Source organism: Numida meleagris, chromosome 18, assembly GCF_002078875.1.
Source record: "Numida meleagris isolate 19003 breed g44 Domestic line chromosome 18, NumMel1.0, whole genome shotgun sequence".
NCBI lineage: Eukaryota > Metazoa > Chordata > Aves > Galliformes > Numididae > Numida > Numida meleagris.
In genome coordinates, this window is record NC_034426.1 from 6184931 (window position 1) to 6197635 (window position 12705).

The 12705-nt window shown below is 66.8% G+C and overlaps 2 protein-coding genes across 6 annotated transcripts; one reads left to right on the forward strand and one right to left on the reverse strand.

Annotated features, from left to right (window-relative positions):
* Nucleotides 20-7165, forward strand: ANKRD13B (ankyrin repeat domain 13B). 2 transcript variants are annotated; one of them, XM_021416064.1, is made up of 15 exons: nt 20-187; nt 2660-2795; nt 3146-3270; nt 3348-3393; nt 3494-3637; nt 3708-3897; nt 4146-4212; nt 4296-4377; nt 4441-4505; nt 4586-4716; nt 4818-4975; nt 5102-5254; nt 5342-5502; nt 5996-6076; nt 6162-7165. In XM_021416064.1, exons 1-15 carry the CDS (start codon nt 77-79, stop codon nt 6387-6389), a joined length of 1878 nt encoding a protein of 625 aa, XP_021271739.1. In that variant the 5' UTR covers nt 20-76; the 3' UTR covers nt 6390-7165. The 2 variants fall into 2 exon arrangements, with proteins under 2 accessions (XP_021271739.1, XP_021271740.1); XM_021416065.1 differs by having other exon boundaries at nt 5996-6072.
* On the reverse strand, nt 7529-11091 carry CORO6 (coronin 6; the record flags this gene model as incomplete). Of its 4 annotated transcripts, XM_021416204.1 has the most annotated exon segments (11): nt 7529-7705; nt 7922-8146; nt 8255-8312; nt 8391-8536; nt 8618-8722; nt 9026-9145; nt 9313-9432; nt 9558-9739; nt 9848-9977; nt 10302-10424; nt 10892-11091. In XM_021416204.1, coding segments are annotated over 11 exon segments (1532 nt in total), but the record flags the coding sequence as incomplete, so codon positions are not given.

Below are 12705 nucleotides of genomic sequence, written 5' to 3' on the forward strand. Positions count from 1 at the left end.
TCCGCGCCCCGCACCGCCCCGCCCCGCGCCCCGCTCCGCCCCGCGCCCCGCTCCGCCGCTCCAGCATGCACGGAGGATGCTCGCGTCTTGCTCGGGCAGGAAGGGGCCGGAGGGCAGGTACCCGCTGCACTACCTCGTCTGGCACAACCGAGCCCGGGAGCTGGACCGGGAGCTCAGCGCCAAGCAGGTGGGGCGGCGGTGCGGGGCGGTGCGGGGCGGTGCGGTTCCGTTCGGTTCGGGCTGATGCAACGCTGCGCGCTGGGCTGCGGCCGGGGCTGGGGCCGGGGCTGGGGCTGGGGTCCCCCTGCCATGGTGATGCTGATGGGGGTGGGGATCCCCTCGTGCCCCCCCCAGCGCTGTGACAGCCGACACCGGAGCAGCAGAGATCCCCCCCTCTCTGATCCCCCCGCTCCCAACCCCCCCATATCCCTCCCCACGTGTCCCCCGCTCCCTCCTAGGCCTTTGTGCTCCCCCCCACCAGGCACCAGGGTCCCCCCGGAGGTGTGGTGCAGCCAGCACAGCCCCCCCAGCTCCCCACCCTCGGGGAGGGGGGGCACACAAGGCCCTGCTCTGCTGGAGCGCAGCCCCCAGCCCCAGGCAGCCAGGAGGTTCTCTGCAGGGTGGGGGCACCCTCCATGTGTGCTCCCCCCCCCTCCCAGCCTCCATCTCCCCATTGGCGTTGCAATTCAGGTAATTAAAACCCAGCCCTGAAGACGCAGGAAACCGCAGGCGCTGGAGGAGGCCATGCCTTCCCCCCCCCCCAGCCACAGCCACTGCCACCTGCCCCCCCCCGGCACCCCGGGGTGCTGTGGGCCCAGCGGGGTGGGTGCGGGCAGGGGTCTCCTCGTGCCACGATTCTGCCACTGGGATGCAGGGATGCTCCCGCCACACCCGCCTCCATTGTGGGGCCATCCGGGGGGGGGTGGGGGGGGGCTGCCTGCCGGCATTGCCCCCCCATCCCATCACTGCTGTGCTTATTCCCGTGGTCATCTGGGGTCGTTTTTCCCCACTGCAGCACAGCTCAAAGCCGGGTGTGGGGTGGTGCTGGCGGGGGGGTGCTCTAAGCGAACCCCCTGCCCAGCTGGGGGGGGCTTCTTCTTGCCCCCGCACCTCCCTCTGTGTCCCTATTGTTGGAGTGAGAGCAATGCCGGCCCTGTGTGCAAGCAGAGTGCATGGGGAGGAGAATGGGTACTGCAGGCCTGACCCCAGGGCGGGAGGAGGTTTGGGGGAAGGAAGGGGGGGCAGCTTGATCTGAGCCCCCCACCTCCACCCAGGGGCATCTGGGGACACGGCGCAGCCCTCTGCATATCAGAGCATCCCCGGGCTGAGTGAGCACTGCTGGGGGCTGCTGTCCTCTCTCTGCCTGGGGACTCCTGTGGGGGGCAGTGGCACCACATGTGGCCCCCCCATATGTGTGGGCCTGTAGGGCTGGCAGCCCACAAAGGACCACGTGTGGGTCATGCTGAATGTCACCACCAGGCGCCAGGCCACGCTTGGCTCCACCTTGGGGGGCAGAAGGCAGCAGGGCCCCATGGTGGGGACAGCACGAGGACGTGGCAGCACTGACGTGGAGCCCGTTGTGCCCCAGTGCTCCGTGCTGCAGCCTGCCCCGACCCACACCCCAGGGACCCCACTGCCCCTGGGGCTGCGCAGGGACAGCACCGCGTGGCACTGCCACCCTGCAAAGCCACACGTCCCTTGCTGCTTCTGGAACTGGGATCCCCCACCCTGGGAACAGCCTGTGAGGCCACAGGACAAGCAGTGACCGTGCTGCAGCCCCGCATGGCACTGCCACCCCCCCAACCACATCCCCATCCCCAGCGGTGTGACAGCCCCAGGACAGGCAGCTGTGGCCCCTGGGCTTGGAGCTGATGGCAAAAACTGGGTCACGCTGTGTCCCGTGGGGTTGGCTCCAGTGCTGTGTCCCCACATCGGTGGGCCCCGGTCCCCCCATGGCACTGGGTCAGGGATGCAGCTGGGGAACCCCACAGAGCCTGCAGCACCCGTCCCCCAGCTGGGGGGCAATCGCTTTAATTAGAGTCTCTTCATTAGTGCAATTAAGAAGCAACAGTCGCCTGGAGAGTGTTGGAGCAGCACGCGGGCTCCTGGGGAGATAGGGGGGGGGCTGTTAAAGGGAACCTGGGGGTCCTCCGTACCCAGTAACCCCTGGGGACACGGCCACAGGGACACCCAGCGCTGGGGACAACCCATGCGGTCACTGCCCCGTGGGTGCAATGCTGCATGGGTTGCTGGGCGCATCACTGCCTCGGGGAGAGCCGGAGCTGGGTGTGTGTGTGTGGGGGGGGGGGGATTCCTGGTGGTTGGCCCCCTGCCAGCCCCCGGGCTTGGCACAAACAGCCCCAGCGTGGCTCCCCGGGGCCGGGGATGCTCACAGCAGCCGTTCCGCTCACGCAGCGCCGCCCGCCCCCGGCTTCTGCTCCGCGGGGAACACGTGCGCCCGCGTCGCCCGCCGTGCTGCGGTGGGGGCTGCCGGCAGCTGCTGCCTGGCAACTGGGCCACGGCCCCCCCGGAGCCGCAGAGGTGGGGGCTTTCCCCCGGCTTGCGGCTGTGTCAGATGGAGATGCGGCTGTGGGAAGGCATGGGAAGGGAGTTCTGGATAACCCCCACCTCTCCCCTGAGCCCCACTGCCCCCCACCAGGCCGACATCGAGCAGCTGGACCCCCGAGGACGCACCCCGCTGCACCTGGCCACCACGCTGGGCCACCTGGAGTGCGCCCGGGTGCTGCTGAAGCATGGAGCCGATGTGGGCAAGGAGAACCGCAGCGGCTGGACAGGTGAGCGGGGCCTCCGATGTGGTCAACCTGCTCCCCAAGGAGAGCACATGATGCACTGTGCCGTGCTGCACCACGCCATGCTGCATCCCACTGTGCCATCCCATGCCATGCTGCACCACGCCATGCTGCATCCCACTGTGCCATCCCATGCCATGCTGCACTGTGCCATGCTGCATCCCATTGTGCCATCCCGTGCTGTGCTGCACCATGCCACGCTGCACCAGATTATGCCATTCCATGCCACGTTGTGCCATATTGCACCACGCCGTGCTGCGCCACGCCATGTTGCACCCCACTTTGCCGTGCCGTGCTGCACCGTGCCATGCTGCGCCGTGCTGTGCCACCTGCAGTGCTACAGGAGGCCGTGAGCACCCGCGACCTGGAGCTGGTGCAGCTGGTTCTGCGCTACCGCGACTACCAGAGAGCCATCAAGCGCCTGGCTGGGATCCCCATCCTGCTGGAGAAGCTGCGCAAGGTACCCGGGGCTGGGGGAGCTCTTGGGGCTGGGGAGCACCACCACTGGGCCCCTGCCCATCCCGCTGCTATTGGCAGGCCCAGGACTTCTACGTGGAGATGAAATGGGAGTTCACCAGCTGGGGTAAGCTCGGGCAGAGTGAGAGCTTCCCAGCGCTCTCGCAGCCCACCGGGGGGCATAGGGTGGCTCTGTCCCCGGCTGGGCTATTGCCATCTCCCCCCAGTGCCGCTGGTGTCCAAGATCTGCCCCAGCGACACCTACAAGGTGTGGAAGAGCGGCCAGAACCTGCGGGTGGACACCACGCTGCTGGGCTTCGACCATATGACCTGGCAGCGGGGCAACCGCAGCTTTGTCTTCAGGGGACAAGGTGAGGGGTGGACTGGGGGATGCGGTGGAGGACGATGGCTGTCCCTGTGCTGAGCGTCCCCTCCCCACAGACACCAGCGCAGTGGTGATGGAGATCGACCACGACCGGCGAGTGGTCTACTCGGAGACGCTGGCCCTGGCCGGCCACGACCAGGAGGTGCTGCTGGCTGCTGTGCAGCCCACAGAGGAGCAGGTGATGGGTCGGCTCACAGCCCCTGTCGTTACCACCCAGCTTGACACCAAGAACATCGCCTTTGAGAGGTGGGCAAGGTCATTGCTGGACAACTCTATGCTCATGTCTCTGGCTGTCCAAGTGGGAACATTGCATGCCATCTCATCCTACGACATCCCATCTCAACCTATCCTGTCCCAACCCATCCTATCCCATCTCAACCCAACCCAACCAATCCCATCCCACCTCATTCCGTTCCATCCCAACCGTCCCATCGCAACTCAACTCATCCCAACGCATCCCATCCCTCCCTAACAGCACCCCATGTTGCCCCCAGGAACAAGTCTGGGATTCTGGGTTGGAGGAGCGAGAAGACGGAGATAGTGAATGGATATGAGGCCAAGGTGAGGGGCAGGGGGCTGAGCTGGGGTGGGCACAGCTGGTTTTTGGGGAACATCCACCTTTGATATTCTCCCTGCTTGGACAGGTCTACGGCGCGTCCAACGTGGAGCTGATCACACGGACGCGGACGGAGCACCTCTCGGACCAGCACAAGGGCAAGAGCAAAGGTAGCGTGTGGGGCGGTGGTGGGCACAGCACTGCAGTGCTCGGCCTCACGCCCCGTCCCGCAGGCAGTAAGACCCCGCTGCAGTCCTTCCTGGGCATCGCCGAGCAGCACGTGGGGCCCAACAACGGGGTGAGTGCGCGAGGGCGGTCCCCACGGCCGTGCCACCCCCGTGGCTGTGCCGCCGTCACCGCGCCGCACTGTCCCCACAGACGCTGATCACGCAGACGCTGAGCCACGCCAACCCCACCGCCATCACCCCTGAGGAGTACTTCAACCCCAACTTCGAGCTGGGCAACAGGGACATGGGGCGGCCCATGGAGCTCACCACCAAGACGCAGAAGTGAGGGGGGCGAGCGGGGAGGAGGGACCCCAACGTCCCCGCGCTGCCATCGCGGGGCTCCCGGGGCCCCCATCCCGGCGCCTGTCCCCCCCCCCCCGCAGGTTCAAGGCGAAGCTGTGGCTGTGCGAGGACCACCCGCTGTCCCTCTGTGAGCAGGTGGCCCCTATCATCGATCTGATGGCCATCAGCAACGCGCTCTTCGCCAAGCTGCGCGACTTCATCACGCTGCGCCTCCCGCCCGGCTTCCCCGTCAAGATCGGTACTGGGGGGGGGGGGGCACGGGGAGGGAACGCTTTGCCACCAGCACGGCCCCGTGCGGCGCACAGCCAGCTTCCCTCCCCTCTCTTTATTTTGTTATTCTTTTTTTTTTTCTTAATATGGGCAGAAATCCCCATCTTCCACATCCTCAACGCCCGCATCACCTTCGGGAACCTCAACGGGTGCGACGAGCCCGTCAGCTCCCTGCGGAACAGCCCCAGCAGCGAGGCTCCCTCACCCAGCAGCGACTCCTCCAGCGTCAGCAGCTCCAGCTCCCTGAGTACATTTGGGGGGGGGGGGCGAGGGGACGCGGTGGGTGGGGGGGACACGGGCTTTGGGGTGCCCAGCCACGCCTGTCTCCCCGCAGCGTCCTGCCGGGCGTGCGAGATGGACCCGGCGCTCTTCGAGGTGCCGCGGGGGTACAGCGTGGTGGGCACCCACCAGGACGCCCTGCGGGAGGACGAGGACGATCTGCTGCAGTTCGCCATCCAGCAGAGCCTGCTGGAGGCGGGGAGTGAGTATGACCAGGTGGGCACTGCAAGGAGAGCCCCTCCTCATCCTCCTCAGCCAACATGTTTGTCATCCAACACCCTCATCCTCCTCGTTCTCATCCTCCTCATCCAACATCCTTCTCATCCCTCTCAGCATCCTCCTCCTCCTCCTCCTAAATCCTCCATCTCTTCATCCAGCTTTTTCCTCATCCTCCTTGTCCTCATCCAACATCTCCATCCTCCTCAGTGTCATCTAACATCTTCACCCTCAACGTCATCCAATGTCTTTGTCTTCCTCAGCATCACCCAACATTGTTCTCATCCAACATCCTCATCTTTTCTCTTTTCATCCTTCTCATCCTCACTCAGCCACCTCCTCATCCCCCCTTGTTCATCCCCTCCCGGTCATCAGGGTCCCATGAGGACCACCCCATCCCACCACCCCACGCTTGCTCTATTCCCCTAGGGGCGGCAGTGGGGCCAAATTTTGGCCCCTCTCTGACCCCTCCTCTCCTCCCCCCATCCCCTAGGTCACCATATGGGAAGCACTGACCAACAGCAAGCCGGGCACCCACCCCATGTCGCACGAGGGACGCCGGGGAGACAGGTTGGTAAGGTCCGGGGGTGTGGGAGCGGGTCCCATCCCCACAGGTCCTCCTGGGGCTCTGGGCTTGAGGCCGTGCCATGCCCCCCCAGGACTCCCCAGCACACGGCAGCCCCCAGACCCCCCTCCAGCCCGGCACCGAGGGGCGGCGGGGGGCCCAGTGCCCTGTTCCCCAGCTACGCGGAGCAGCTGCGCTTGGCCATGGCGCTGTCGGCGCGGGAGCAGGAGGAGGCCGAGCGGCGGACGCGGCAGGAGGAAGAGGAGCTGCAGCGCATCCTGCAGCTCTCCCTGATGGAGAAGTGACCCCCCGCCCCCGCTGAGCCCCCCCACCCCGACTCGGGGCCTGGGGACGTGTGTATAGGGCACGGAGGGGTGTGTGGGGGGACGGCCCGTGCAGAGGACAAATAGGGGGGGCGGCGTCGGCCCCATAGCCGGGGCAGGGGTGAGTGCTGGGGGGCACTGGGGGTGGCAGGGAACAGGGGGCGTATCCTGCATGCTGCCCCCCACCATCTGACCCCAGGGAGGCGGGGGGGGGGCACATCCTTCCCCAGCCATGGGGGCACCTCGAGAGCCATGGGGCTCTGCCCCTCCCCTTGGCCCCACTGCCCAGGCGCTACCAAGTGCACTTACCCGGGAGCTGCTCTGCCTGCCAACGGGGGGGGGGCTCGGCCCCACTGCACCCCACAGCCCATGTGGGGCTGCACGGCCTCCCCCCAAGCCAAGGGGGCAACCAAGGGGGGGCCCGCAAAGAGATGCCCGATGTCACCCCCCTCACCCTGTGCTCGCACCCTCCCTGCCCTGCTCGGATGCTCCCCCCCACCATGGCAGCGCCGCACCCCCTCATCCCGGGCACTGCCCCCCACCCCTGGTAAAACTTTACATCAAATGGTGCTAACCCCCGGGCCCACACCTCCCTGCCCCGGGCTGTTCCTTCTTTGCACACGGGGGGGACTGCGGGGTCGCCCCCAAAGGGACTTTTCGTAGCGGCACCCCTTCCCCCCCCATCCACGCACCCCACAAGTGACGACTGGGCCAGGGCCGGGGGGAGCCCGAGCAGCTCCGACCGCGGCCAACACCAATAAATGCTCTGAGAGGAGCCTCTCTGTGCCTGGTGTGCGGGGGGGAGCGGGGGGGTGGGCAGGGCCCCCCCACAGCAGCCCCACATCCCTGGTATGGCCACAGGAGACCCAAGCCCTTTATTAATGGGGGGTGCTGGGAGCATGGAGCCCACCCTGTGAGGGGCTGTGGGGGCGGGGGGGTTAGCACCATACCCCAGTGCTGGGAAGGGGGGGAGAACAGCACCCCCATCCTGGCACCCAGGGCCGCCAGGAGGGACCCCCACGTGCCAATGTCCCCAAATGCATTCTGGCACCCTAGGAGCAAAATGGAGTGGGGGGGTCCAGAGTCCGACCCCCCCCCCTCGCATCTCCTGGGGAAAGAACATGGCCGTGGCCTCCTGCCCGCTGCGGGATGCGGTTTAATGCCGGGCTGGGCGCAGTCCCATGCCCGTGCCTCAGTCCGTGCCGTTGGTGAACTGGCAGAGTTTGTGCTCCAGAGCGGAGATGCGCTTCTCCTGCGCCTGCACCGTCTCCTTCAGCACCCGGATCTCCTCCAGCACCTCGTCCAGGACGGGGGTCTGCTGGGGGGACATGAGGGGTCAGTGCTGTGCCTACAGATCCCCCCACGGCCATCAGCCCCCAAGGAAGGGGACAGCCCCGTGCCACATCTCCGTGGGCCAACGTCCCCACTGGCCAACATCTCCATAGGCCAGCAACCCCCATGGGCCAACATCTCCATGGGCTGGTGTCCCTGTAGAGTGGCACGTCCCCTGGGGAGGTGATGGGATACTCACAGAGATGTCGGCATTGGAGTGGCTGCGGCGGGGGCCCGGGGGGGGTTTGTTGTCCAGGATGTTCTTCTTGACCACCTTCAGCTCCCGGTTCTTGACGGGGACGTATCCGTCCCGCAGTGAGATGAGGATGGGCTCCGCATCCTTCCCCGACAGCCACTCATCTGCCTCCAGGGCCGGCTCGGGGCCCGGTGTGTCGGGGTACAGGTCGTCCTGGAAGAGGTCTGACTGCGGGGACAGCGGGGGGGCACAGTGAGATGGGGTGCTCAACTCTCTCCCTTGAGACCCCACTGTCCCCAGCGCCGCATTGTCCTCAAGAGGTGCCCGAGGGCTCACCTTGCGCGGCACCGTCATGACGATGGGCTCACACTTGCGCTCGTGCAGCTTGAAGAACCTGAGTGGGGCAAAGGTGGTTGGGGTCTGGATGTCCCCAGCCATTGTCCCCCCCTCCCCTGGCCCCGCTGGCCCCCACCTGGCGATCTCACACTTGCTGACGTCCAGCCCCCTCTTGGGCATGAAGCCCATGCCGCGCTGCGGCTCCTTGCTGCTGTAGGTGTTCAGGTAGTGCACGTAGGGCGCCTCGTCCGTGATCTCAAAGTAGCGGATGCTGCTGTCCCCCTGCAGATATGGGGACGGGTGTCAGCCCCCTGACTGCTCCCCATGGGGGGATGGCACTGAGGGGGGGGAAGCTGGGGTCACCTTCCCGCAGAGGTACACGATGCTGGAGTCGGCGTCGTAGAAGGGCAGTAGGACCCCATTGCTGGTGTCCATCTCCTGCAGTGCGATGGGCTCCTCAAAGTTCTTCTGCGGGGACACAGCTGGGGGTGAGCACCATGCCCCCACCTCCATCGGCCACACCATTAGGCACTGCACACCGTAGGGATGGGGACACCCCCAGGACCCCCCCGGCATGCCCATGCCCCGCTCCTGCTTACCTGCGCTGCGCTATGGGTACCCCCACCAACCCCCAACCCCACACCCAGGCACTGCACGGCACACGGGCACAGCACACGGGGAACTCGGCATCGTATTTCGGGGAAGAATGGATTTGGGTTTGGGTTTGGGGAGCCGAGTTCCCGGGAGCATCACTCCATGCGGCCTCGTTACCGGGTCCCACAGCCCCAGCTCCCGCTGGCTCATCCTGGTAAAGCCCGTGGTAAAGATGTGTCCTTCCCGCGTGAAGATGGCCCGCACGGGCCTCAGCCCCTCGTGGGGCGCGAACCTCTCCTGGGGATGGGGGGCACAGAGTCAGCGCGTGGCACAGGGATGGGGCGTGGGGGCGCGGATCCATCCCTGGTACAGCTATTGGCTTCCGATGGAGGTGGGCGCAGGAGGGTCCCGGGGGGCACACGGGGTCCTGGGGGGGCACAGCGGGTCACGGCGCGGCCCCGTACCAGGTCCCAGAGGCCCAGCTGCCGCTCGCTCATCTTGCTGAAGCCGGTGGTGAAGATCTTGCCATCGGCCATGAAGATGGCGCGGATGGGCCGGGCGCCGTCGTGCGGTTTGGTTATCTCCTGCGTCGGGCGTTAGCGGGTTAAAGGCAAACACAGAGGCGCGGGGTTAGTGGGGCCGGCCGTTAGCGGGGAGGGGGGGGGACACCGCGGGGAGGTGGCCATGGGGACACACTGGGGACACTCACCGCCACCACCGTCTGCTTGCGCGGGTCGATGACGCGCACCTTCTTGTCCTTGCAGGTGGTGACCAGGAGGCTGCCGTTGCGGTTCCAGCCCACGTTGTAGATGAGGTCGGTGTGCATGTCCTCCAGCGCCAGCAGCATCTCCCCGGTGCCCACGTTCCAGAGGATCACCAGGTTGTCGCAGCCTGCGGGGACGCCGGGACGGCGTCACCCCACCGGTGACCACCGTGGGTTCCCGGTGGGGATTTGGGGTGACCGTCATTGGTTCCCATGGGACTTGGGGTGAGCCCCACCTGCGCTCAGCAGCACGTTGCGGGCCGTGGGGTGCCAGCAGATGATGCCCACGCGCTTGGAGTGCCCCTCCAGCGTCACCACCGGCTCCGTGATGCTGCGCACGGGGACGTAGTCGGGGATCTGCCACACCTGGGGGGGACACGGGGACAATTAACCTCAGCGGTGCCACCACCCCGACGCGCATCCCCGTGGTGCAGGGAGCATGCGGTGCCTGGGGGATGCGGGGCTGGGGGGGGGGGCACAGCCCCATTGTGCCGCATGTGGCCCCCCCGGTGCTGAGTCGCGGGGAAGGTATATTTAGCACAAAGTGCTGCATCATGGAGCCAGCGGCCGCCGCCAGCAGCACACACACATGGCACCGCCGCTAAAAATAGGTCGGTGACACTTTGCAGGCAGCAAAGCAACGGGGAAGGGGGGGGGGCCCTCCGTACCCCCCCACCGCCCGCCCCTCACCATGACGGTGGTGTCCTCGGAGGCGCTGGCGATGACGTTGTCGTTGTGGGGGCACCAGTCGATGTCCAGCACGGGCGCTGTGTGCCCCGTCACCAGCGGGTGGTTCTTGTCCACGCGGCCCGTCTGCAACACGGAGGGGGAGGCATGAGCCCGGGGCCCCCCCCCGAGCCCCGGCACTGATACAGCACAGGGGGAACCCGGCCATGGGGAAACTGAGGCACGGAGCCCCACAGGGATGCAGAGGGCAGCGATGTGCCCGGGGACGGGCTGCTGTGTGCCCCCTATGGTGGTGGTGCGGGACACAAGGGGGGGGCCCAGTCCCTGTGTTGGAGTGGGCAGGGTGCAGCCCCCACTCAGGGATTTGGGGCTGGGGAGAAAGTGGACAGAGGTTTCCTGTGTTGCTGCAGTTATCCCCAGGATGCGTGCCAGTGAGTGCCCCAGGGTCAGCCCTGAGCCCCCCCACGGGATGGGGATGTGGGGGTGAAGCGATGCAGAGCCATCAGGGCATCCCACACCCAGAGCAGAGCCCGTCACCATGTCCCGTACCCCGTACGACCCCCAGGGGGACCCATCCCAACGAACCCGCTCACCTTGGCCAGGGGCAGGACCATGAAGGCCCCCCCGCCGCCCGACTCCACGATGATGGCCAGGAACTTGGGGTTGACGGCGCAGAAGGAGCTGTCCCACGTCACCTTGGAGACGCGGATGTCCTCGTACATCTGGTCGGCCTTCACCGGCTGCCCGAAGACGTGCCGGAACTTGCTCTGGCGCACCACGCGGCGGCTCATGGCTGGGGGGGCACGGGTCAGGATCCCAGTAGGGCACAGGGACCTCGGCACCCACAGACTTTGTGCAGCGAGGAATCCCCCATCCGGGTTTGGGAGGGAGCGTGGGGACGTGGCGATGGAGTGGGATGGGGGCACGGAACAGAGCCTGGTGCAGTTCTGGCCCCACAGAGGGACCTGGGGCAGCTGTGGGTGCTGGGGTGGGCACTGGGCACCGGCATCCCATGGCACAGTGCTGTCTGTCTGCCTTGCACCAGGACCGCGCCATGCCCTATGGCTGTACCATGTCCCCTAGCTGTGCCATGTCCTACGGCTGCGCCATCCCCCATCCCCATGGCTGTACCATGCCCTATGTCTGTGCCATGCCCTACAGCTGTGCCACACTCATGGCCGTACCATGCCCCATGGCCGTACTTTACCCTATGTCCAAGCCAGCCCCGTGGTTATGCCGTATCCCATGGCTGTGCCCTACCCTACGTCCGTGCCATCCCCATGGCCATGCCATGCCTTGTAGCTATCACTGGGACTGACCCATACGTAGCGACAGTGGGGAAGCAGGGCTGAAAAGAGCTGCGGGGGTTGGGATAAGGAGGTGCCACACACCGGGACACAGCTCATCCCCTTGTGTCCCATCCTGTAGCAGTGATCTGAGGTCGCCCACCTGGGTCACACCTCCCCACTGCGTGGGGACCCGGAGCACCAGAGCGCTGTGGGCAGCACTGCCACATGGCCCTGTGTGCATGCGGAGCAGAGAGGAGCCCGGTGCTCCCCATGGCCCCGAGGGGCTCCAGTCGGGGTCATTCCGTGCCCCCATCACCCCGCCCCCTCCCAGGTGTGCACTGAGCCTCCTGGAGGCCCCAGTGTCACCCCCAGTGCTGCAGCTCCGCGGTGCCTGGGGATGCCGACCTCACAACCCCACAGTGCCCTTTGGGGTCAGCCATCACCGCAGCCCGGTGCAGCACAGTGCGTCCCTGCAGGTTTGTGGCCCTTCGGAGTTGGGGGGTCCCCAAAGTGGTGTTACCCCCAGGACAGGGCCCCCAGCGCCGGGGGGCAGCGAGGGGCTGAGTGGGGATGTCCTGCAGAACCCATCTGACACGGGGGGAGCGCAGCTGGGGGGCAGATGGGGACAAGGAGGGGGTGAGGGCCTGGCTGGGGGTGAGGGGCAGGTGGGGGCACACGGGGTGTGGGGTGCAGCAAAGGGCAGGTGCAGGCAGGACAGGTGCACGGGGTGCAGGAGGGTGCACGGGGTGCATGGGCTGCATGGGCTGCATGGGGTGCAGGAGGGTGCAAGGGGTTTATGGGCTGCACGGGGCGCAGTAGGGTGCATGGGGTGCAGGCAGACGGGGTCGGAGGGGCTGCATGCAGCGTGCAGGGGGTGCAGGGGGCAGCGAGGGGGTGCGGGCACGGTGCGGGCAGGACACCCCGCTCCCCGCCGTACCATTACGTTGCCACAATTGAATCCGCAGCGGCCGCTCGGGAACGACCAGAGGTCACTTTCCATTTATAGCCATCTCCCGGCGGGGCCCGGCCGGGCGAGGGGCCGGGGACCAGGAGCTCGCCGCTCCGCTCCGCTCCCACCACCCTTCCCCTCTCCCCTCGCCCCCCGCTCCCCCCGGCCC